This window comes from Calonectris borealis, chromosome 1, assembly GCF_964195595.1.
Source record: "Calonectris borealis chromosome 1, bCalBor7.hap1.2, whole genome shotgun sequence".
In the NCBI taxonomy this organism is placed as follows: domain Eukaryota; kingdom Metazoa; phylum Chordata; class Aves; order Procellariiformes; family Procellariidae; genus Calonectris; species Calonectris borealis.
This window is the reverse complement of record NC_134312.1, coordinates 145,432,731-145,458,564: the sequence shown is the minus strand read 5'-3', so window position 1 is coordinate 145,458,564 and position 25,834 is coordinate 145,432,731. Positions and strand designations below refer to the sequence as shown.

General features: G+C 36.5%; 1 protein-coding gene across 14 annotated transcripts in view; it reads right to left on the bottom strand.

The window, feature by feature from the left end:
• The window catches only part of HERC2 (HECT and RLD domain containing E3 ubiquitin protein ligase 2), a 117,009-nt gene that overhangs the window by 43,175 nt on the left and 48,000 nt on the right, over positions 1-25,834 (bottom strand). For all 14 annotated transcript variants that reach the window (XR_012670577.1, XR_012670579.1, XM_075134842.1 and 11 more), the window contains 34 exons: positions 25,431-25,601; positions 25,221-25,324; positions 24,956-25,106; positions 24,120-24,334; positions 23,102-23,234; positions 22,865-22,992; positions 22,547-22,742; positions 21,812-21,948; positions 21,133-21,306; positions 20,921-21,057; positions 20,691-20,842; positions 20,046-20,237; positions 19,008-19,195; positions 18,320-18,512; positions 17,535-17,717; positions 16,777-16,961; positions 14,947-15,094; positions 14,658-14,854; positions 14,192-14,422; positions 13,375-13,510; positions 12,658-12,801; positions 11,017-11,159; positions 10,540-10,807; positions 10,239-10,381; positions 8,719-8,817; positions 8,455-8,623; positions 8,219-8,344; positions 7,342-7,450; positions 7,054-7,193; positions 4,661-4,851; positions 2,731-2,836; positions 2,471-2,562; positions 1,739-1,914; positions 1,124-1,235 (listed from right to left, as the gene is read on the bottom strand). Coding sequence is in view for 12 of the 14 variants with exons in the window: in XM_075134842.1 (XP_074990943.1) it covers positions 1,124-1,235; positions 1,739-1,914; positions 2,471-2,562; positions 2,731-2,836; positions 4,661-4,851; positions 7,054-7,193; positions 7,342-7,450; positions 8,219-8,344; positions 8,455-8,623; positions 8,719-8,817; positions 10,239-10,381; positions 10,540-10,807; positions 11,017-11,159; positions 12,658-12,801; positions 13,375-13,510; positions 14,192-14,422; positions 14,658-14,854; positions 14,947-15,094; positions 16,777-16,961; positions 17,535-17,717; positions 18,320-18,512; positions 19,008-19,195; positions 20,046-20,237; positions 20,691-20,842; positions 20,921-21,057; positions 21,133-21,306; positions 21,812-21,948; positions 22,547-22,742; positions 22,865-22,992; positions 23,102-23,234; positions 24,120-24,334; positions 24,956-25,106; positions 25,221-25,324; positions 25,431-25,601 (5,369 nt within the window). In the remaining 2 variants the exon portion in view is untranslated. The remainder of the gene's footprint in view (positions 1-1,123; positions 1,236-1,738; positions 1,915-2,470; positions 2,563-2,730; positions 2,837-4,660; positions 4,852-7,053; positions 7,194-7,341; positions 7,451-8,218; positions 8,345-8,454; positions 8,624-8,718; positions 8,818-10,238; positions 10,382-10,539; positions 10,808-11,016; positions 11,160-12,657; positions 12,802-13,374; positions 13,511-14,191; positions 14,423-14,657; positions 14,855-14,946; positions 15,095-16,776; positions 16,962-17,534; positions 17,718-18,319; positions 18,513-19,007; positions 19,196-20,045; positions 20,238-20,690; positions 20,843-20,920; positions 21,058-21,132; positions 21,307-21,811; positions 21,949-22,546; positions 22,743-22,864; positions 22,993-23,101; positions 23,235-24,119; positions 24,335-24,955; positions 25,107-25,220; positions 25,325-25,430; positions 25,602-25,834) is intronic.

Genomic DNA, 25,834 nt, shown 5'->3' with positions numbered 1-25,834 from the left:
TTAGTTATTTTTATGCAGTTGAAGACATAAAGTTTCTAGCAGACTTCTTCATTACAGTATATGGGAAAAAAGTTTAAAGGACATTTGAAAAGCCTTAAATTAGTTTTTAAATTACTATCCCAATTATCAATTTATGCATTTAATAATATTAATACCTGTTAAAACCTCAAAGATAAGAGTGTTCATGTTAGCATGTTTTTTCCACTCAAAAAAGTTTACTCTCTGCAGAATTAGTTCATATTTATAGAGGTATCTGATTTTTCATTATCCTCTTGCTTCTTCCATTTAACTGTCCTATAGTTCTACCCTTTTCTAGGTGTGGGGGGAAGTACTTCAGTGAAACAGAGCCATAATTCTGAACTGAAATCTGCACTTCTGCACTGAAACCTTGAAGGCTTTATCCACCAATAAAATACAGGATGGAGAATACAGTAATGGTTAAGTTTTTGTTTCTTGAAAGGCACTCTACAGGTACAATAATATACGTTTTATTTACAACATAAATTAAAGAAATGCTCTTTTAATACAGTTTTCAGATTAATGATATCTTAAATTGATTAAATATTTGCTATGTATCTCCCATCTTGCATTGTATTAAAAATTGTGTATAAATGGCTGCACACAGGGCTGAAATGCCCCTCGAATTACACTGAATTCTAATCAAGTTACACCAATCAAAAGACTAGAATTCAACTTTTTTTTCTGATTACTGCACCAGCTCCAGGTACAAGCAATACATAGAAAAGTTCACCAATATCTTCATTTCACGCATGCAAACTCAAAGGGAACAGAATATGTATAGAGTGCCAAACATTTTTAGAACAATTAGTTCACTATCATGTAAAACAAATGATTAAGTGGCTGCTAAAAATCAAACTGGATTTCAGAGTAACAACCAAAATGCAAATTTTCTCCAATTTTCCACCCAGCAGGCATCTACATGTCTTAACAGTAAAAAGCCATTAAAACCTACTCTTCGTGGCTTTTGGTAATAAACTTGGCTTTTGGTAATAAACTTTAAAATTCTGATTAAATTTGACTTTATTTTGAGTTGTGTAAGACTCATACATTTTATTTTTAGCTGTGTCTGTCTTGTACTAAAATATGAAAACAACAAACATACCTTGGAACCTTTTAGCCCTCCCAATTGGTCTTTGTCATTCAGTCCCCAAACAAAAACTTTGGTTCTTATTGTAGCTGCCGATTCAAGTCCAGCTGCTTTCTTTCTAACAAGACTGAACACATTGAGGAAAAAAAAAAGTCAGTTTAGCAACCTGCATGCTATAGCATAGGCACCTTTTTACTGTATTTACTGATTTTACAGTTTGGAACAGTTTCAGTACCCAAACTACACAACCACAGTTAAGTGGTGGCTATAACAAATAAAAACAAAAAAAAACCCCAGAATGTTTTGCTGAGCAGTGGTAAATATACACATGCCACATACCAAATATAAACACATCAAGTTTTTAGCTAGGTTTTCAACTCCAAGTGTTGAATTCTCCAATGCAGAAGAAGAGGAATTGTACAAAATGCTACCACCCTTACCAGTGTGATAATCTTAAAGAAGTTATTTATCAACAAATGACCTACTTACAATTCTGACAAACTCAGATACTGATTTCTCTTTACTACCATTCAACCTAATTAAGTTGCTCTTCTTACAATAATCTCCCGATTGGAATATATAGACACTAAGGTTCTTTATCGTTTCCCCCCAGCCCCTCCAGTTACCTACCTCCCGGTGTTAGCTTTATCATCATCCTCTTCCTCATTATCAGAGGCAAGGAAAGGGACTGCAGCCAAATCTTCATCCTCTGCACGTATACGTCCCAGTATGCTGAGGCCATGTATTTTGCAATCAATCCCAGAGCTTCTGCACTGCTTGATTGCAATCTCAATATACCTGTGGTACTAAGAAGAAAAAACTAAATTGCCACCTTTTGGGTCCTATATAACTTTATAAAACACAGGAAAGAATTAGAACTTTTGCTTGACTTTGTCACCTTAACAAAATGAATCTGTAACATTAAATATCTTGCTTAAGATAAACATATGGCCTCATTAATTTGTGAGTGATTTCACTTCCATTCTTCTAAAAATTAATTACGCATTCCTCCTTGCTGTTACTGAAAAAGATCAGTACTACTATCCAAAATAAGCTTTATCACTCACTAAAATTATCCCCAAATTTAAGTTTATTCGGATGTCTTCTTGGTTCATAGGTATATTGATTTGCATCAAAAAACCTAAAATATCTTTACTACTAAGGCTATTATAGAGTTACACTGTGTTACGGTAAAACTTAATCAGGATCATTAACTTTACTAAACTGCCAGAAATAGTGCTAATTTAGAGAGAAAGTAAAATATCACGCTTTAATAATCACAACAGAGCTTTTCATCCACCTCTTGCGGCAAAATATTTTTCTGGTGCATACAAGAGTAATTCTCACACAAACTTCACTTACTTCCGTACAATCACTGAGAAGAGGCACTGTGGTGTCTGTAGGATTTATATTGATTGTCTTTAGCTCTATAAGGTTATTTAAGGAATTCCCCCCTAGAAAACAAAACATGGAAAGAAAAACATTTTAAGATATGGTGTTTGTTTCATAAACAGGCACTACACATGTTAAAGATGACTATGTTAACTGAAACTAGATAAATACCTACTGTTGAATTTACAAAAAAAAAAAAAATTCAGACTTCTCGGAGAACATACACGTACCTGAAACTACAACTAAAGAGGGCATGTAACTGCTGTCTGCAGGGTCCACTATCATCTTTAGTCTGTGAACAAGAACATCTGGAAAAATCTCCAAGCGAATCCAGTGCTAGGAGAAACACATAGAGTTTCATTTTCAGATAGTATTGTTTGGACCATCGTATGGTTAATAAGAATAAGTGTGTGCTGTTTTTGAAGAAAGCATAAAAAAAACCATTTGTGAATGGTACACAACAGCTACAATGCATGGGAACTGGCCAAAGGAAAATGACCTTGTGAACTTCTCACCTGTCCAACCTCCAAATACAAGAGAAACAGTTGCAGCAAATTATGTATTTCACACACAAGCAACACCACTGAAAAGACTGACAAAGCACAATACCACTGGAGGTCAAGAAATGGGACATAATGTAAATCTTTGACTGGTTACAGTCTGTAGACAACCCGAAGGAAGAGTACTTGGGAATATTCTCAGCATGGACATCAACAGAGCATCAAAACACACTGGACAGAAGCCTAGCCACAAATCCTGGTGCCTAGGCTGGCCACAGAGCAGTGCTGCAGGCCAATAAAACTGGTAAACCATAAACTAAGGAACAACGCTTATATATTTTTACAAATTATCTGGACACAAGAGTCAAATGTACATTAAGCAAGTTCGCCGATGACACTAAACTAGGAGGAGCTGTGGACTCCCTCGAGGATAGAGAGACCTTACAGAGATAGATTTGGAACTGGACAATCACCAGCTGTATGAAATTTAAGAGCAAGTGCCAGATTCTCCACCTGGGATGGGGTAATCCTGCTTATACATACAAATTGGGGGACGAGACGCTGGAGATCAGCCCCGCAGAAAGAGATCTGGGGGTTTGGGTTGATGGCAAGTTGAGTATGAGTCAACAGTGTGCCCTGTCAGCCAAAAGGGTCAACCGTCTCCTGGGGTGCGTCAAGTACAGCATAGCTAGCCGGTCGAGGGAGGTGATTGTCCCGCTCTTCACTGCACTGGTGCGGCCTACCTCGAGCACCATGTGCAGTTTTGGGTGCCTCAATATAAGAAGGACATCAAACTATGAGTGTGTCCAGAGGAGGGCGACCAAGATGGTGAAAGGCCTCAAGGGCAAGACATATGAGGTCACTTGGTTTGTTCAGTTTGGAGAAGAGAAGGCTGAGGGGTGACCTCATCACCGTCTACAACTTCCTCAAGAGGGGCAGCTGAAGCTGATCTCTTCTCTCTGGTGACCAGTGATAGGAAACAAACATATTGAATGAAGCTGCATCAGGGGAAGTTCAGATTGGACATTAGGAAAAGGTTCTTCACCGAGAGAGTAGACTGCCACTGGAACAGGCTCCCCAGGGAAGTGGTCGTGGCACCAAGCCTGTCAGAATTCAAGAAGCATCTAGAAGATGCTCTTAGTCATATGGTTTAGTTTTAGGTAGTCCTGCGAGGAGCAGGGAGTTGGACTCGATAATCCTTATGGGTCCCTTCCAACTTGAGATATTCTATGATTCTATGCAAGTAAGGGAGTGCCTGGAGACCGTTTTAGCTAGTAAGAGCGTAGGTACTTTTCGTGTTGCAACCAACTCACTTAAGTAAAATATAATCAATGTGAATTTTAAGAACAATTGTCATCAGTTATTATACTGAAAAGGCACTTGTAACCATATAAACAACTACAGAATAGAATAATTACCCTGTATTTCAAAAATCACACAAGTTCCTTACGATTCACATGAAATAATTAGAAAGATGAAGCACAGCTTTAAAAAAATAGGCACATTTACTATGAAGAAACATAGTTTTGTACTTCAGATTTTTTTTTACTACTCTTCTATCTTACACAAAGGTAACAAACAAATATATTTCACTAAGGTAAACACTTATCATCTTAAGAAGAAAGTATGCCAGAATAAACCAGTAATGGCTTAAAGTTACCTTTCCTTGTGAGCCAGAAGACTGCCAGCACTGCTCACTACCATCAATAAGACGTGAAGCCTGATTCACAGAGGATGAGACATTCAAATTCTTAACTATTCTTGACCAATCATCCAGTAACATTCCCCGCTGGCTACTATGCCGTCTCTTCAGCTGCTTTCCAGAGCGCCCACAAAACACCGGAGACTGACCTGCATGGTTAAGTGAAATATTAAGCATGTACCTCTCAAAGAAAATTGCTTTTATTAAACCCATAAGCAATATGAAAGGAAATATAATAAATCAAAGATTTCAGCTATGTAGTCTAAAAGTAGAATACAGGAGCATGTCACATAGGTATGATAATACTACTCATGCTTAAAGGGCATAGCTCAAGATTTATTTTTTTTTTTTAAAAGGAGTTTCAAGCACTTTACCTGACTACAAGTTTTCAGGCCTGTCATTTGGGATAGTCACACTTTCTATTCTTACACTTATGACTGATTTGTTCCAAGCATAATTTAGTAAAAAATAAATATTAAAAAATTAAGGAAAATTACTCTTAGTGTCTTACACTCCTGAAGAGAGTAATTCCTAAAATCAAATGATAAAACGTTACAGGGACATGCAATCTTTAAACTGACAGAAAAAAGACTAACATTCTTGACTAAATAGCCACTTGAAAGGGTCCTTCCTTTTGAAATACAAATCAAAATTTATGACAATACATACTTCAAAATACAGGCCCACAGTACATGAATTTTGTACACCACCATAGCATATGAAAAATATGCAACCAACCCTCAACAGAAATCCCTTACAGAAGAATAGACATACAACACTCAAAAATTCTGAATCTTGTTCAAGAATGAGGTGGTTTAGCGAGTTGTTGATTTCCTCCCTGCAAAAACCCACTTCTACTTCCCTTCACTGATCTTTATAGCTTCTAGAAAGCTTGACTGAAAGAATATTGTAACTCCTTGTCCTGGTTTCAGCTGGGATAGGGTTAGATTTCTTCCTAGTGCTGTGTTTTGGATTTAGTATGAGGAGAATGTTGATAACACACTGATGTTTTCAGTCGTTGCTAAGTGCCCTCCTAGTCCAAGGACAGCTCCCATGCCTACTGACTGAGCTAGGTACACAAGATGGGAGGGAACATAATCAGGAATGCCAGCCCAGTTGGCTAGTGGGGCGTTCCATACCATGTGACGTCATGCTCAGTATATGAATGGTAGGCGTGATCCAGGAAGTACCGATCGCTACTTGGTTATCGGTCAGCGCGGGTGGTGAGCAATTGCATTGTGCATCACTGATTTTGTGTATTTTATCATTATCATTATTATTTTCCCTTTTCTGTTCTATTAAACTGTCTTTATCTCAACCCACGAGTTTTCTCACTCTTACCCTTCCGATTCTCTCCCCGTCCCACTGCAGGGGTGGGTGGAGTGAGTGAGCGGCTGCGTGGTATATGGCTGCCTGCCAGGTTAAACCACGACACTCCTCTACCCTGTCCAGGGCAAGAAGGATTATAGATTCACATCATACTAGCTGTACAACCATATTAGCTGATTTCTTAATGGAAAGTCTTTCTTGCCCGTTAGACAAACCATCATACACATGCAATGCATGTTCATGATTTCTAGCAGGGAATCAGTTTTATTCATTTTCCAAACCAATTAGACTGGCTAAGTGTAAATATGAATAGATTTAGTCCAGAAGCCAGCATCACCTTGCAAATACTAGGGATCAGACTAATTTTTAGACAGGTGGAGAGAAAAGAAGTAAAAGCTAGTGTCAGGTAAGTTTTGCATAATAATGCAAAACCCGAAAGTTTTGGGAGTAAAAATGGCTGCACCTGTTCCTGCCCTAGAAACAGAAAATTCTGATTATGAGTCTTTCAAAGGGCTTCCCTTTCCTACCACACCTCCCTGGAGTCTCCACATCATGGAGGAAATGAGGCAACAGCCATCACACACTGATAGGCAAAATTGTTGAAAAGCAACTGAGGTGTAAGAAGGTATCTTAGGTATTTCAAGCTGCACCTACTGTCACAAGGATTCCATTCACCTACACTTAGGCTGATGGCAAAAGGCAGGAGGATTAAAGAATTATATGTTTTACTCTTGGTGTAGCTGAAAACTCAGTTCTGACATAAAGAGTCACTGTCAAGTAGCCATATTTTTTAAACTTTTTTAACACTACAAAGAAAGCTTAAGGGTTGATGTTTTGGTGTAGTCCACCACGTGCAATTGTAGCAGTGCCATGATCTGCTAAAAATGTTTTGTTGTCTAGAGGGTCAGTCCGAACACTAATTTTTCATTATGTTAAGGAGCTGAAATTTAAAACTGTTTTTTTAAAAACAAATTCAATGCATTTTAAAGTAATCTAAGAAACACTTAGATTCTGAAACTTACCTGGTTCATTTATTCTGCCAAAAGTATGTCGGGTGTTATGCTTCCTGGTTTTAAAACAGGTTTCACAAAAGTCAAAATCATCACAGTTTCTGCATTTGAATCTAGGGCCATTGATAGGAAACATCTGACAGCCATCACACCTAATTTCACAAAAGAACAACAAGTAAATATATTCTAGCAGTTTTCATGGTACAAGTTAATTGTAACACCACTCAAGATAATGGAATCAAGACAATAAGGCTAAAGAATAACCCATATACATTAAGAAAAATGTAAATCATCACTTACGTGACTCCAGGATGAATGCTGGGGACCAGTTCCATTTCTGACAATAAGCCAGTCCAATGAGACTGCTGAGGAAAGTCTACAATGACATCTTTTCCATTGGCACTAAAAGCTGTGACAAAAACATGCAGAAAATACAATGTGTTGCAAATCTCTATAAAATGAAGCAGAAAGTATCCAGAGCAGTATCAGAGCAGAAACACGTAGTAAAAGTAGCTTTCAAAAGTAATCTTTTCTTTTAGTGGAACTATGTATTAACCTAATCAGGTAGCCTGGAAAGGGGCAGAGGGAAAGGGAGTTCTACAGATTTTTAAAAGATATATATTATCCTATTTAAATTCTTTGACTCTGAATTTTTCATTTATTTTTTTAAAACAGTTCCCAAAGGGAGAGAGTACTTCTAAGCACAAATATAGTATGACCAAAATCTGTACCTCTTCAAAGAATCTATGACCCACAGGTTACTTCTATAACACCCCTTACAGCTTGACACTAGTGCACCCCACTTTCTCCTCACTTTCATATGAAGTCTTCAAGTTAGATTTACTTCTTAAAGGAAAACCATTTGTGGTTCATCCACAGTATAAATGAGAACTACAACAGGAAGCTGCACAGATTCTTAAAGACCTTTACTATATGTGAACGGAATGGCTCAAAAAACAGATGAACACACTAACAAAATGGGCTGCCACAGAGTACACGTCTATAAATTTGTCACAGTCATCAAATGCATTCTACACTCTCTTATCATCATGCAATATTCCACAAAACAGTATGGTTTGTAAATGTGTCTAGAAGATTCTCTCCTTAAACACTGCAGAAAGTCTGTGTGGTTTCCAGTTTCATTACCTCCCCATGCCCCATTTTGAATATACATTACCTTTGACAACTCCCACACTTCGGTGAGTAACTGATCCCCATTTGTATTTGGGTGTAGTAACACAGCTTTTCACACGCACTTTGTCACCTATCTTGATATGAGAGGCAGAACTCTGCGGTGGGAATCCTAGCAGTTGCAAGAATAAATGCTTGGTGAGTGGGTTTTGCCCCCCAAAATAAATCTCCCTTAGTGTATCATCCAGTTTTTTATTAAAAAGCAGTTAGCAGTGAACTTACCTAAAAGCTCAACATGGATATATCTGACCCAGTAAGTACCACCCTTTTGCTGCCAATCACACTGTACGTTCAGGTCATGCAACCCATCTCGATCCAATTTAATAACTTTGCCTACATCTCCTTCACAAACCTCCTCATAGGTTCTGCAGCACCTAACCATCATCCCCACCTAGGGAGAAAGGACAAGAGGATGTAATAGGCATGTAAAGACTTTTGTACCAGAAGGAAAGTAGTTTCAATATAGCTTTTCATCACTATGCTTACCTGAATATTCTCCCTCACATACACAGCATAGTCATCATTACTTAAGAAATCAGCTCGTTTCTTATAGGTCTGGCTCTCTGTTACAACAGCACCACTGGACTGGAAAAAAATCCAAAATAAACATGTAACAGTTACAAAATTTGTTTTCAATTCAGATGAGTAAAATTGTTAGCAGAGACTGAAGATAACCCAACAAAAACACACACATATAACACCCAAGTTGCATGCCAAAACGGGTAAAATCTTCAATAGGTCAACTCACTACAGGCTAACATTTAAGATCTACCTTACTTTAAACTAAAGTTTACTTTGCAAAATGACTTGCCAAGGAATGTAGCTGCAAATTTTCAAAATATGTGAAACAAGCTGTGAGTTGCTATTATGAATCTGCTTGCCAAAGAAAATTACAACAAAGAGGATTTGCGAGTAATCTACTTAGCCTTGCAGATACACATTCACATTCCACTTCTTAGGCTATTTGTTTGGACAGGAAAAAAAAACAAAAATACAGCGGTGAATGGTAATCTCCTACATAAAGTACACTACAAATTTTTCCATTATATAATACAATGGGATTTAAAGTATTCCCTTAGAAAAAACAAGCTGACGAAAAAGATAAGATTGTAGTTATCAGAAATTATTCCTTTCAAGATTTGATTAACTGAAAGTTTTTAAGACAACTATTGCGTTCCAGCTGTAACGAGAATTTTCAGAAAGCTTTCTGTTTTGAGCATTAAATTTTTTTTTTTTTCATTCGAGGCAATATATAGCACAGTTTCTCACTGCAATACTGATAAGTATATCAGAACTCAATGTCAAGTTAATTTCCTTCAAAATACAATGCATTTCTTTCAATTACAAAATCCCGCATGTGCCAGAAAACTCAACATAACTCATTAAAAAATAAGTAGAAATACAGAACCCATTTCATTTTAATAGCAAATCCTTACTGAAACAGTTCCTGAAAGTCAACAGAAGCCTAATATAAATTCACGTCAAACCCACCACACTCAATAGGCATTGTAAAGATCATTTTATCACCAATAAGTGAAAATAGTTTTTATAAGGAAAAAGCTAAGTTATTTCACTGACATCTTTTTGCCATTTATGCACTAATCCCTCAGTCATTCCTTGTAGCTGATGTACTTTCGTTTTTCAGACCAAAGGAAGGGAGGCGGGGGAAAAAAAATTTAAGAGTCCTTTACAAATATTACACAATAGCATTGACTATTTTACATGAAACTGAGACCAATTATTAGGGATACTTATAGCTATCACTAGTGAAACATCTACCTGCATTCCACTCTTCCCTTGTGCTACTCATACATAAATATTTATAGATTATTCTTGAGTTCTTTTACGACATGTCTTAGAAACATATGGCAATTGTGGTCCTTGTTACAGTCTTGAAATCTTGGGACAGCAGAATGTCCTGTACTCTAAGCAAGTTCATAAAAGGAAAGAATTACAAAATTTGCAGCCAGCTAGCATGACTTAGGTTTTAGTAAGTTGATACTTACCACAGGGCAAGCAGCTTCAGCTTCTTCCACCTCCTCTGCTATTTCCTCATCTGAATATTCATCAGAGATAGTATCAGCATCAGAGAGATCCGTAATTTGAACATCAGGGTGATCCAACAACCAGCCAACCAAGGCTTCCACTCCTAATACAGAAGACAAACTCAGTCTGTCTCTAAGGGATTCTCTGACATTCTTAAGATGGTATCCAAAAAGAGAAGTAACAATTGTTCCCTTGTAAGTAGCATTTTAATCTGCTCGCAACTTTCCTTTTCCTTCTAACATCATTAACTAAACGAAATACCTGGTAATCCAGAAGCACTTCCAGTGGTTCCAGACAGAGATTTTAGTGCAAATTCTATGTTTTTCCTAGGAAATCCCATTTCCATAAGTTGAACTACAATGGGGAGGGGTGGAATTGGAGATTGTTTGCGTTTCTTCACTTTTGTGGGTCGGATGTGTTGCACTGTGATGGGTGTTGTAGCTTCACTAGAGCTGCAGTCTTCAAACACTGGAGTTGAAGGATGTGTAGACTCTACAGCCAGGTACTGGCATACTGCCAAAGCAGCAGCCTAAATGAGAACAAATACATCAGTCCAAGTAAAACAGGCATATTTAGTATGGGGGTTTTTGTGTGTGTGCCTGAAATTAAAGGTTATTTGCCAAAAAGAGTTCAGTGTCACTTTTTTTTTTTAAACCTATAGCTTAACAAGTTTCAACTGGAATGTGAATTAAAGACTTATTTATTAAGTTACTTATCAGTAGAAAACACAGACTCTACCTCAAGCTCTTGTTTGTCAAATATTGCTTTCACAGGTGATGGTTGCGTAGCAGCCGTCAAAAGTTGCTGTAAAAGAATCATGGGAGGCTGAGGTCCTTCAGGAGACATATCTCCTAGGTCGGGAGAGGCAACTGCTCCATCCTCTTGAAACAAAAACAGTATTTTAACCAAAACCATGTAACATAAGTCAATCAGGAGACTTATTCTGGGGCCTAATGGTTGATCAAACATATTGTTATTTCTCCCATATTTCTTCTCCAGAGGAATCATGCATTTAAGATTAAATCATGTGTGCCACAATCTCCGTACAAAAAAGCAAATGAGAAATTTGTAGATAAACAATAGTTTTACTAAAATACACCTAGAACATGTCTAGCAGAAACTGCTCAGTGGACAGTGAATTTGCACAAGAATCTCCTGAGTTCCCCTTTTTACAATAAGATTTTTATACAGAGGTCTTCACCTTTTTACAATAAGATTTTTATACAGAGGTCCTTCCAGGATAAATATACAGACAACCAACAATGTCATTGATCCCCAAAACCATGGTGCATGCTTTCTGGATTGAGTGATTTCCCCCTCTAATACACCTCTTGGGAAGAGCTCCCTATAGGTATTCATTGCCTCTTCAAAAGAGTACACCTTTTTTGAATCAACTGCTCACGATTCTGCAACTTTTATATTTGCTTTTGTATTCTTGTTGGCATAAACATTCATGTTTCCTAGATCTTTACTGTGGCTAACTCAGGAAAGTGCTCACGCTCTTCATGTAACTCCAACAAAAGGAAGTTCTCATATTTGAAACAATAGCAAAACAGTTAATAGTCCTCATGTACTTATGCTGTTCTGGTTTTTTTTTTAAAAAAAAAAGGGGGGGTGGGAGGGAGTGTGTTCCCCCCCCTTAAAAACTGATGGTAGAAGTAAAATCATGTTCCATTCCTGGGAAAAAACTGATGATGATTCTGTTGACTTAAAATTTGGCAACTGACAAAACCCCCCAGAAATATACAAATAAATTGAATATATGAATTTATTTAAAGACATTACATGTTTCACAAATGCCTGAAGAATTAATATAAAGTATAAGGGCATCAATAGCTATCCTGAAAGCTGACAAAGCTATTTTATTTATTTTTATACGTAGAATGAATATATAGAGAGAATGAATTCAAAGTATTAAAACTACAATTCCTTAAACTCCTTTTAAGATTATGCTTAAGACACTGTATCCTGGTACTTGTTTCACTGGAAACTGCAAAGCTTTTGAAGTAAAAGGAATAGCCAATTGAGAACTCATACTTTAAGCTCTGAAGCAGAAAAAGAAACCACTGCAAAAAACCCACAAGTTCTTTAAAATTACTTACAAAGCTTACTAACTATAGAAGACGTACAAATTTAGCTAACTACAGTATTTCAAGCTTCAAACACTTGATCCACTTAGACTTTAAAACCTAACTTAAAAAGTCAAAATGCTTTTAATATATAAGGTTAAAACATTCCTGAATTTTAATTTTTAATTTTTAGTCTTTAGAGGGCAAACCTAATTTCTACCCTCCAAGTGCTATTAGCAAGGGTTATAGTCACATACTCTATCTACCATCTAAACAAAGAGCAGCACACTCAGGTTGCATTTCAGGATACCTGCAGGATTTAATGCACACTCCTGAACAGCTGGCTGAGACAAGATCTGCCTTAGTGTATCCTGGTGAGAAAGCAGAGCTCGGCCTGCTTTCAGTATGTACAGCTTTAATTGCTGGCATCGCAGTAGATCCAAATCCACTTGACCTGTCGGAAATATTAAGCAGCCATTAGTGCTAGGAATCTCTTGTATTGGAGAAGAAAGGCTATTACTCATACAACCTCAGTCCAAAAATTAAGTTACACCTTAATCACTGTGTGAAAGCTTGTGAAACTGATGGTACAAGGTAGTTTGAACAGCACCTGGATAAAAAGTCTGCACACATTCTATGACCCATGATATTAAAAACACCGCCTTCCTACTTTTCACACCCTAGACAATCATACAGCTGATATATAGCACAGTAAGCGCAGTTAAGATGTTATATGCATCCAGTATTTTAAACAATTCAATACAAGAAGTCCAACCCCAAACCTTATTTACATTTTCTCGCCAAAGTAAAAACGGTATTCCACTTACAGTGCACAGCAATTCATCTCCTGGCTAAACCTGTCTCGTAAGTGCACATTGTTCAATGTTGACTAAGAAAAAAGGCAAGGTTCCAGAAAACCCTTTTTCTTATGTACGTTTGCTGTTACCAGTATTTTTCCCAGAGTATATCCAGCTACTTAAAAACAAAACAAAACAAAACAAAAACAACAAAAAACCCCCAACTATACCTGAAAGACCCTGATTGGGAGACTTCATTCTTTGTTTTTCTATTTTACTTCCAGCCAGATTTACTAGTTGAGCCCAAATGGATAGCATAGGTTCAGTGAAAGGCAAGTTGTTCACGTTAAAAGCCACAACTGGAAGCTAGACAGTGGCGGAAGAACCAGACAAAACAAAATAAAAAAAATTACAGGTTAGTGTTTTCCAAAATTTTACGAAATCATTCAAAAGTTTCAATGGTTATTAACTGAAGAAGCGAAGAAGTAGCATTTGTCTTACTGCTCTTGACCAGGAACAACTGAAGAGGATTTCTATTCCCTACATAGCTCCTAAGCCTGTATTTGTACCACACAATTGCAGGTCTACTTGGTGAAAAAGCAAGACAGATTCAGAGCAAGGAAGAACTGCAGTCCCTGAAGGAGACCAGGCACCTTGACTGTGCTTTCACTAAAGCCGTATTAACCAACTTGAGATTAAGATTCAAATGAAAACACTCAAGTTAGTAAGCAAATCAAGTTAAATACAAATAAATAAGCTCCTCTCATGTAAGAGCTATAAATCACATTGTTATGACTTAGGATTTTACCTCACATCAAAGGGCTTCAGCTCAAATCCCTTCTCCTTTCACCTCCTCAACAAATAAGGACGGGCATTAAAGGCCCTATAGAGGTTGACATGAGTACCATCTTACATTTGCATTCAGAGCATTGTATGTGTTGAATGCCCATATATTTACCCAATGAAGAACAAATATTTTCTTTGCACCATATCAGAGTCTTTAATCATGCCCTTGTCTGTATTAAAGCCTCAACAAAACAAACTTACTGGTTTCAGTTGATTCAGAGGGCACACTCTACATGTTCGCATGTCATAGAACTGTACAGTGATCTTCCCTTTTGGGGTGATGCGTGTCACTGTGCCTTCTCCAAATTCATCATGAACTACTTGTCCACCCAGTCTCAAGCGACTGTCTATGCCACCAATCACCGCTAACACTGCCATTAGGCCTCCCACCTCTGGATTCTCAGTGTCAGGAAAGTAGTCATCCAACAGAGCCTAATAAAGAACAGTAAAATGAACTGTAGGGAGAAAACATATACTTCTGTCTGCTTTAAAATACAAAGTTAATCATACATACTTCAATTTAAAAATTACAACACACAAATACGTATATACAAATATAAAAATGGTTTCAAAATTAAACTTAATATTGTTTACAAACATTTAATATTTATAATTTCAAAATAAATATTGCTATAAAAATGAGCTTATTTTAAAACGTGGAAACTACCCCTTCTGACTGTTTTCCTGCAAAGATGTGGGTGATGGAGGTTAGCTGAGAGTTGATGTACTTGTTTATGAGTCCATTCCACTGGCTGAGCGAATGGAGCGTCCTTAGCAGTGCCACTATCTCTTCTGCTAAAGTACTACTGTGAGTGGCAGTTAGAGATGCTTGGGGCCTGGCCTTTCTCCTTCTCAGAGTAGATTCTGGAAAGACAAAGCAATTGCACAACAGTTATCAATTTAACACACGCATTTTCTATACATAAAAATAAGACACTGAGGGAAAATTCCTCTACCTCTGAGTAGTGGGATATCTGAAGAACAAGTACTAAGCAGGCTGCCTAAAAATCCAAACAGTTTTTCCACAAGAAATTTCATGTCTCTTGACCTTTCATTTTTATCCCAGGATGGAAGTACTGCTTTCAATAAATGCACAGCAAGGATCTAAAAAGAGAACAAAATTAGTGTTACTCCATTTTAAGTGACCAAATATTAAAGAAATTCTCAAATATATTAAGTATAGAAGAAAGACATTTTAAAAGTTAGCCTTCCTTTGTATTTCTTTCTATAATGCTGATTTGTTTCCGGCTGTGGAAATTACAGAGCTACTGATCTTCTGTTCAGTTTGCTAAGGAATATTTTAAAAGAAGTTATGCCAGTTCAAAGTCAGTAACAATTTTATTGGCATATTATATTAGTAAATCCAACCTCTTCAATACTCAGGACATGAGACAAACACACACTGGGAAACAATGTAAATGACTAAAACACATAGGAAAAATAGGAATACAGAATGGGAAGGTTTGTTCAGATTCCAGATTCAGAACTTAGTACTAAGATGTATTTCAGAATGAAAGCTTCCAAGCGTTCCGCAATGAAGGTATGATAATTAAAAATCATGAGATATAAAGCTGCATGATACAAGAAAGCAAAAAGCAACCACAGTGATATCCAAAAGTAGTTATTGTGAAACCAGGGCCTCCGACAGAGTACAGAAGGAACAGGCTGGCACCTCTAAACCTAGACACTCAGTGCAGGACTGACGAGGAACACAGGAGGGTGCAGCGCTGCAGTATCAAAGAGCAGATGGGGTTGCACGTTCTGAACAGTAGTTCAGGTTTTGAGCTTCCTCATCTTCTACCCAGAAGACCAATATAATACAAGTGACCAGTAACAGTAAAGAGATTTCTCTTCCCGTAAATCTCTGTCAATAACACACCTTTCTAAATCTTCAAAGTCTCGTCTTTTTCTTGTTATTAAGTTAAACGCTGGTACATGAAGAATGCTCATTTCTCTCGAGTATTCCCTGAACAGCACAGATGACTCTAATGCACTAAGTCTTGGATGATGACAGAAGTCTCATCATATTAAATATACTGGCAAGAATTTGCTGGAAGATCACACAAAAATGCACAGGCCTTTATGATACAAGGCTTTAGTTAAAAAATGCTGATGACTTATCAAGGAAGAGATTAAGAAGATCTTTTGATCCCCGAGCCTTAAAACTTGGAAGAGTTACTCCACAATAAGGTTGGTTTTCAATCTCATGAAAAAGGCACTACAAGATGCTAAGGAAAGGAAAAAGAAAAAAAGAAAAAAAGAAAAAAGAAAAGGGGCAAGCGGACAAGGGAAATACAATACCAAAATAAGATGCAAAGATGCAGCTTCTTAAGAGAGACTATAATTAAAACAAGAATAACAGTTTACTATGGAAGGAGGGACAGTAAATAATACACAATTTGATAACTTTAAAATGAAACTGCACATTTTTTCTAACCATCTTTTTGTTATTCTTTTCTTTATTCAACTTCTAGGAAATGTTATATGGGAGTTTCTGGAATACATTTTTGCAACACTGTTTCGGCCTCTCATCTGTACAAAACTTTCAGACTTTCAATAGAATAAGGGAGTCTGTAATGCCCTGAAGGCTCAAAAACTTACAGATGTATATTTAAAACAATGAGTCCTAAATGTAAAAAGACATGTCATCTTTTTTCCAATTAATTAAAAACTGATTTAAGGACATTTCCCATCTGTTTTTTAAAATACATTTTTTTTTTTTAAAAGACAACTAAAGTCTACTAAATTCATTGCCTATCAAAGTAATTTGGAAATACACACATTACCTGTCTCTGTAGTGAAGCAGCAGTGAAAGATTCATGCCCCTCAACAATTTTCATTAGCAAAGTTATCCACTGAGATGTACTAAGAGTGCTGCACATCTGAGGCATGAGTGCTATACTTCGAATGAATCCCAACGTGCACCAACTCCTATGCTGTTCTTTATAAACTAATTTATTTGGCAAGGAAGCTAAAAACAAAAAGATATATACATATAACAGTTGACTTTTCTGCCAGCTATGTAATTCTCTATATACCACACGGGGCTTTTTTGGACAAATCATAACACTGAGCTACTTCCACTGTCTTCACATGAACTATTAACTTCAATTTTAGAGCCTGTAATTCATTTTATTAAATATGCCTTTAAAACAATTCTCATCCTTATACTGTTTCCTCATTTCAAAGTAGTTAACAGCGTTACTTCTGAAATTACAAAGCAGCTATGGAAATGAATATGACATACCCAGTCATACTGTAATCCCCAAACAGAAAAAGACTGCTAAGAAATTCATTGTGTAGGCCAACCATATATATCCTGATGCTCCACATCTCATGCATTTCTCCTGCTTTTACTGCTTCTGTTCTAAGAATGCTCAAGATCACTTATGTTGCTTTTGCTAACAACTAAGATTTTAAAAGCTCTGAAAGCCTTTGGCCTTAAAGGATTAAAAACTATTAGCAAAAGATTTACAAAGTTACAAGACAACAAAGCACAAAACAGAAGCACATAGCTGAATCAGACTGTTTCTATACAATATACCTGTTTTATCTATTGTTCCACTCTCCACAAGCATACGGAGTAGACCACACAAAGTTCTAGTAGCATCACTTTGCATGACTTCAGCATGGACGCCAGCAGAGAGACACAGTGTCTGCAACAGGTTCACAGTACTTGTCAGCATCATAGAAGTAGGGTGGAGATTCCTTTCAACTTGTTCTCCTTCTGAAGGGAGACACAAAAGGCAAAGGAATACATTAATCTTGAGTTAATCTATTTCACAAAGAGTTCTGAAACAAACACTACGTGAGAAATTTGTTGTAAGATGATTTGACATGAAGAAAATTCCCTATTTCCAACTGCAAGAGCAAAATATAAATCAGATATTTTGTGCAGATATTTTCAAGTTATTCTCTAGCAGTACGCAACTTAAAAGAAATTCCAAATGCAGTGCCAAGAATAAGGAAGCAGTGTGACTAGATGTATAATTAGGCCATACAAAGAAGACACCTTAGAATAGCATTAACATATGTGAAAACGTATACCTCCTGGTATCTGTAACTGAAACCATTTCAGTTGGATAATACTGTTTTCTCTGCATGTGAGCATGCAATAAACGTGATACCATCCTTTCTATCCTCCTTTCTCACGGTAAAGCTATCTTAAAAAAGATTCTGGTCAGAAATGTACACCTAAATTAATTAAATTAATCTTCTTTGATGAAGCATTTTCTTCTGTGAAAGAAGCTTTTTCATATTATAAGATATCAATTTTGGAATTCAACTAAAACCCTGCCTCTACTTTTATGAAAAAAATTGCTTTTTTACCAGAATCATCCTCAGTGTCCGAATCCTCTGTTGTGGGCTGCGTTGCCGGCGGTGGCTCAGCTAGTTTGAGATCATATTTTCCCTCCTTCCCCATTCTGTAAGAATTTGTACTTCCGGTGTCCCACTGCACTCTAATCCAGCCATCTTCTCCCAATTCTCCAATCACACGACCCAAACCTGGAGGGGGTCCATCCTGACAGAAGAGAGAGGCTCAAGTTACACAATCAGCAACACTAAATCATATCCAAAGTTAATAAAGTAGTAATGCTATTGCTCTCATTTGCTGCTAACCTTCAATAATGTTTCAAAATCCAGCATAAAGTTGGAATCTTCAAAAGAAATTGCACAGTAAACTGCAGTAACACTCATGTTTAGATCTATTTTACTATGTATTATGTAAGTGCCATACACACCTAGTTGGAAGTACATAATATTGTACATATAAATTGTACAATAAAAACAAGTGATCCAATTTCCTGTTAAATCGTGAATCAGAACAGTCTCACTAAAAAAGAATTTTCATCTCCAAAAATGAAGTTAAAAAAATAATTAATATGTTTTATGTTAATTCTCCAAGTCTTTGAAATGTAAAATGACCTTTAAAGTTTGAACATAAAGTTCACAGACAGTCCACTGAATAGAGACTTTAGATTTTAACATACCCAAACCTGTATGAAAGAAGTTGTACCTGATCACCCCATTTCCAGTCTACCCCTCTCACCACTCTGGTACCAATTTTCATCATGGCTGCCAGCTCTGGTCCAGAAACAGGGAGCTGAACAGGTGTACTTTCCTTTCTTGACTCTTCTAGGACTGTGGCAGAAGCTCCACGAGAAGAGGCAATCATATCTTCTTCAATGTTGTCAGAACTAGGTCCTAAAGAGGAAAAAACATGGAAAAATTTAAAACCTACTACAAGTTTTTATACGTACCTTTGTCACACTTAAACTTTAAGGCACGTAAGGTTTGCCATATAAAAGCAGTAACAAATAGGAAAGCTGACTTAACACATGATTCAGTCAGATGAGCTTTTAGGAAACCAGGATATAATGGTTTTGAATGCAGAGGACTTTAAATACTTAATTTTGAACAAAAATAAGTGAAAAATAGAGACGTTATAATGATAAGTCCAGTAGCTAAATGGTTCTACTAACAGAATTTTTTTGGAAAAACTTCTTATGAGCACTCCAGTTAAGTACAAGTTACGAGAACAAGTATTTACTATTATCGAAGAAAACCAAGAAAGAAAAAGCAGGAGAACTTGAATCATGGCAAAAAACACCACAGAATTTCTTATAACAGAACAAACAAATGAAGCTTCCAGCTTAAATATGCAGACTGGGAATGGTTTTAATAGGTAGAACAAATGAAACTGAATGAGTAGGGAGTAGGCAGTTTTTAATGTTTCCATTTTAAATTTTCCATTTTTAATTTATTTGCAATGTTTCCACCAAAACTATACTATCACTCCTAAATTCTAGCAAAGGATGGCCAAAGCAAAGGCTTAGGAGAAAAATCATGACTGAATAAAGGCTATAATCAACTAACTTCCTTCTCAATCATGCTCACAGATGTGGCTTTTGTATCAGGGATAAAGGTAAATAGCATTGAGTACTATCTTTAAGCAGCAAAGTCATTCTGTAGTTTGGGTACACCAACAGATAAAAAATACAGGAAATTTGTAAAACGTGCTTTCTTCCGAACAAGAAACAAGAAGATCTCATACCTATCAGTCGCAGTGTTGTTTGTGTCAACGCTAGCATGCCAGAATTAAGGAGGAGGCTCAAGGTATTAGCACCGTGCTGCAGTGTCAACATGTTGAGCATGACCAGCAGAAAACGTGCTTGTGGAATAGTCCCAAGACTTGGTCCTGCTGGATTCTCATTAGTAATTGTTTGTAGAGGAACAGGCTGCACACCTAATTAAAAAGTAATATAAATAACAAAGTCAGTTGACATTTGGGAGCTACAATAAAATAGGTTATAGATTTGTTTGATGGTTTAAAATATTTTTTATTCCCTGCTTGGCTTTAAGAACTTACAAGTTGAAGTTCCAAGAAACTTTTTATAATTTAGATTTTAATAGTAACATGTTACTAATGAGTAATCAATGAGTAATCAATGAGTAATCAATGAGTAATCAATGAGTAATCAATGAGTAATCAATGACCTGTTGCTGGGACACACTGAAAAGTGAGTTAAGGGGGAACGAGGTGGGGAGTGGAACAACACATGGCTGGACAGAAAGTATTTCTCAACACAAACCAAGGGAACTTATTTTAGGATCCAAATTATTGGGAACTTCAAAAAATGCAACAATATTCATTAAAAACAGTTTTCTCCCAAGCCAACAACCACGAAATGAGATTCACCTAGTTCTTTAAATTTTGCATTAGCATCTAGCAAGATGTTCCGGACATTCTGAATAGCCCACGCATACAACTTCCCAAAAGTTACTTCTAGCAGCATTCTGTTAAACGGTGGGATCAGATCAACATCCTTCAAGCAGTCGGTAAGAGGTTCCCTTCATAGAAAAACAACAAAAGTAAGTATTTTTTTCTTACTTAAGAATTGTGAAAGCAAAAACAACAAAAAGTTTTACCCTATATTGGCTCCTTCTGGAATAAGCCTCTGCCATCCACAGAACATAGCATACTGCACAGATGGGAGCAAAAAATTTTTTGCTGCCAATTTCAGAATAGTATCTATTCCCTCCAGACGAACTTCTGCTCTTTCCAACTGCAAAAGAGAAAAAAACATTGTCATACTTATGTAAACTGCTAATACATGCTAACCCATTTTCATCCATTTTACCTGTTTTAATAAACATTTTCTCATTTTTTCTACATCCACCGGCTCTTCTTTAAGTGCAAATTCAACAATGGTGTTAAGGAGGGCAGACTGTGGATACAAGCCTTGGACATTTTGCTTCAGCCATTTGTATTTGTGGACACCTGTAACTGTACTCAAAAGTGGCTGCCACTTATCCTGAAAAACAGGAAAGTAGCATGTTAAAACAAATTTTAAATTACTGAAAATAAAAGTTATTTCATGTAAAGCCATGACCAAATTTAAAATACTAGGAGGGGGGAAAAAAAAGGAAACTTCTTCAAAGCCAGGAAAGAGCTTAGTATTATTTGTAACTCATTATCTTGTTGACAATTGCTACATAAAATTTCAAATGCATTAGTATTTAAAAGAGAGAAAGCGACCCATCACAACCTTTTATTCTGAAGCTTTATCTGAACATTTCTAAGATTATCAATAATCTAAAAATTAGAGAAGGTATCTTTACAGATTCTAAACGTGCAGTACACAAGTTTTTTTTTAAGAATTATTCCAGGTTTCACTAAAACAATGTGCTATACGTAATAATATATCCCAAACACCATTATCAGAATATTAAATGTCAAGTTATAGCAATCATGTTTTAGCTAATTTTTTCCTCTTGTTATTTTTATTCACAAGGTTGATTCAAAATCTTATATCCTACCTTGGGTGATTTGATTGGTATAGGCCTTTTATCTATAGGTACAGGACTGTGAGGTACCACACAGGATTCTTCTAAATCACTCTCTTCGTTTCCAATTTTGGATTCTTCCACATCAGCAGATTCAGATTTTTTTGGCACTAGAAATAAAAAAATTATTCTTTCATGAAATCTGATAACATCTTACAGTGTCACATTTTTAGGTTTGCATGATAACCTAAGCATACAGAATGCTTAAGATCTGCCTGTAATAAAATGGAAATGTACTCTTGGTGAATTCTATGTCCAATTATTATCAAATTAGCTCTGGTAATATCTGCAATATGCTTTTACCTTTAAAGACCAATTTCAAAAGCACCTCGATGTTTGTTCACCACATTAATTTATTTCCAGTTAAACAGTTCTTTGACTACACTGCTTTAATAAAACATGATTTTTAATAAGATGCCACTTCTAGTTAAACTTTACTAAAACCAATTCAGAGGGACTGATATTGATGGATCATGTTTAATATGCTGGAACACAAATAAGCATGCCTCACCTTGACTCTCTGTCTGCCTGTTTTTGCTGTAGGAACTGACATGTAACCATTGATTTAGAAAACTTAATGAAAATGCAGCAGAAAGCAAATGGCTTTGATGCTTTAGCCAACAAGAGTCTCAAATACAGAGCAGCAAACCTGGGAATGAGATTGATTTTCACTGTTTCAAAGAAAATACAATATTAATGTTCCCTTACCTCTTTTTTTCCTTTTTTCTCTAATTATTTTCTGAGCTACCCTCCGCCATCGGGGCAAGGAGCTCAGAAGTTTAAATTTAGACATTATAGATAAATCATTGCAAACTGCAGGACGTAGTTCATTGAATAAGAATCTCAAACGTTCAATGACAGGAGCACAAACTTCCTTGTAAGAACGTCCTTGTTCTTGATGGGTCTAGAAAAGGCATTGAAAGATTAGGTTACTGTTTAATATACAATAAAATGAACAATATATAACTTCTTAATAAAACGCTTCAAATTAAAAATAGTCTAAATTTCATCAGGTAAGAGGCTTACCTTAATCAGTGAGCATTTTGCTTGGTAGACAACACGACACACATCCACTACAGATTTTGGTAAGGTTTTGTGCTTTACCTGGTCAACTCCAAGGGTACCAGGATGAACAAGAGAGAGTGCTACATGACCTTAATGGGAAAAGACAATCTCTGAACATGCATTTCCAGAATTATCCATAGCAGAGCTTAAACTGGTCTAAAATGTATTCTGGGACAGCTATACCACAAGCCTACCTACCCAAATCTTCATGCTTCAGAAGACAGCATAACAACAAACGTCCTACTTCTTCCACTGGATGCTCAGGAGGGAATGTGATTGGTGTTGTTAAGTGACACTGTTTACAGTATCTCTCTATTTGACACAAGAAGTCCTACAAAAACACACAACAGCCTCTGCTTAATTTTGGTTTTAAACACAATGAAAATGCCCAAAATACTGCAGCCAGCATTTAAATAACACTGAATAACCCCCACAATCTGAACTAACATTCAGAAGCGAGTTACACCACGCAGTGTGCGCCATTTCATACACAGCAATCACAACCCAATACTACAAAGAATACCCTGTATCATTCTTCTTGTATGAAGAGCAAGATGGCTCAAGGAACAAAGCTACTACTGCTTTTATCTCTTCCTGAGATAGACAGGTCACCTAACATGATTTGTAATTGTCTTCTCCTGACTCGTCATTACTGCTATTCTATCCTCCCAAGGACTTATTTGGGTTTTTTTGATAAAAGGAGCTGAACTCAAAGGGTTAGAAAATCTCAAGGTATTACAGAAGACAGTAATCAATGTAAATCTTAGGGGTTGTCATAATATCCACGATTCCGAACAAGTGAAACCTGAACCCCAAGGCACAAAGGGATTTTAAGACAAAGGCATACATGCACCTGACACACAAAATGTATTTGCACTTTGGCAACAAAAACTCCATCTGGAGTTCAACTGGAGATGAGCAGGATCTGTCAATACTACTAGAACTTGGCATGGAAAGTAACGCATTATTAATTTTTTTGGTAAGAAAACATTTAAATTTTTCAGTTCTCCCATTCAAAAATTCAAAAGAAAAAACTGTGTGGTTATGATATTAAGTGAAATATGCAATTTTTATCCATTAGTAGTACTCAACCACTCCTTTCACAAAAAGTAATTCTGAAATAACTTTTGGAGAATTTTCACCAACAAAACTGTTTCAGGCCACCACTGTCACCCTTCAGCAACATTTTTTGTGAACAGAACTACGGAGGGCTTACCTTCACAGTGTGATCCTGAATATTATTATCTGCAATAGCTTGGAGAAAAGGTTGTGAATGGTCACTCAAAGTTAATCGATGTGTATATAGTTTTGATTTATTTGGGGTAGTATTACCAGGTGAACTGCAATGGTCTTCATCTTTTTCCTCATTGTAACTGTAATGAATCTGACTAGTTTGCAAGCCTCCAGAAAAGATAGATGATTTCAGCCATTCTAAAAGAAAGAAAACACAGATGTATATTCTGATGAAAGATTAAGCTATCAAGACTCAACAATTTCCTCAAATAAAATGCATACACAGCTTCAAACAAGGTTTAGCAGCGCTTCCATTTGCTGAAACTTTGTCACAGAAAAAGAAGGGTTCTGCAAATAAGAAACAATTAAGTAACAGAGCAGCCATCACCTGCTTAGAGATAATAGGACCTTAGCTATTTTTCTGTCATTAATACTGAATTATACCCTCTATTCACCAAATTAAGATACCCAACAAGATAGAATCCAACACCAGATGCTTCAGGCACTCTTAATTGAACACAAATTAGTGAGATAACTGTGCTACACAGAGTCTCCTTTCTCTTCCAATATTCTATCTTGTATATTACAAAATTCTGAATATTTAACTGTTAAAATTATCTAATCCCCATTTAAATCTTGCTAAATTATTGGACTTTTATGAGTGTGGTAATTAACGTTAAGAATAAAGAACTTCTTCAGAAGACAGCAAAACTAAAGACGTGCTAGATTTCCAGTTAATTTATTTGGCCTGTGTCTCTTTCTTGCATGCTTTAACAAGTATTTATCACTTATTTAAGCTGAAAGTGAAGTTCTGCTTACTGGCACATTCAACTTCCAGAGGAGAAAGTGGTGTGCTCATTGCCAGGTAGGAAGCGTGCAGTCCAAGGAGAAGACCCAAATTCCTTTCTGTGTCTATTAGAGGTGATGACAAAGTACTGAGATCTGGTGTTGTAATCACTTCCTGGTCAGGCTAATTAAAACAAATAGGAGTTGAAAGCTAGAACTGAGATCCAAGAAGAATTTTGAAAGCAAAGCAATACTTTACTTTAGAAAGTGCATATCCATTAATATACAACATTTTTACCTCCATATATTGGCCAACACAGAAGGCATGCATTGACTCCCGCGTGTCCTCAAATTGCAAAGCAGCTTCCAACGCAACAACTGGGTCCTCACCTGCAAACTGAGCTAATAAAAGAATGAGGTAGTCAGTATAATATCTAAAAATGTGTTTATGCCATCTAGTTTTGAAACAGAAGTAATTTGTGTCTTTAATTCAGATGCTGATTCTCACCAAGTATGCTATTGCCAGTTAAAGACTGGGTTTGGAAGTCTTTTATATCATACACTTTCCCATCAATCACTGTCCAAAATCCTCCGTCTTTGTTGTGGTTCTCCAGGTCAGCTTTACGTATCAGTGTCACCTCCTCATTATTTCTGCAACTCTGGCCAGTAAAAAATGAACCTACAGGTATAAAACAGAATAAAAAATTTATCAACAAAAAAACAGAAAGTAAAGTTTTTTCTGAACGTTCTTTTAATAGTTGCCTAACCAAATTCTTCATTTCTATTCAAAGGCTGCTTGTCTTTTCATATGCTCAAAAGTCAAAACGGCTATTAATATGTTCCTGTTTACATATTATGCAGTTAAACTGTATGTATGCTGTATTCTTTTATGCATTATCTCCAATGTCACAC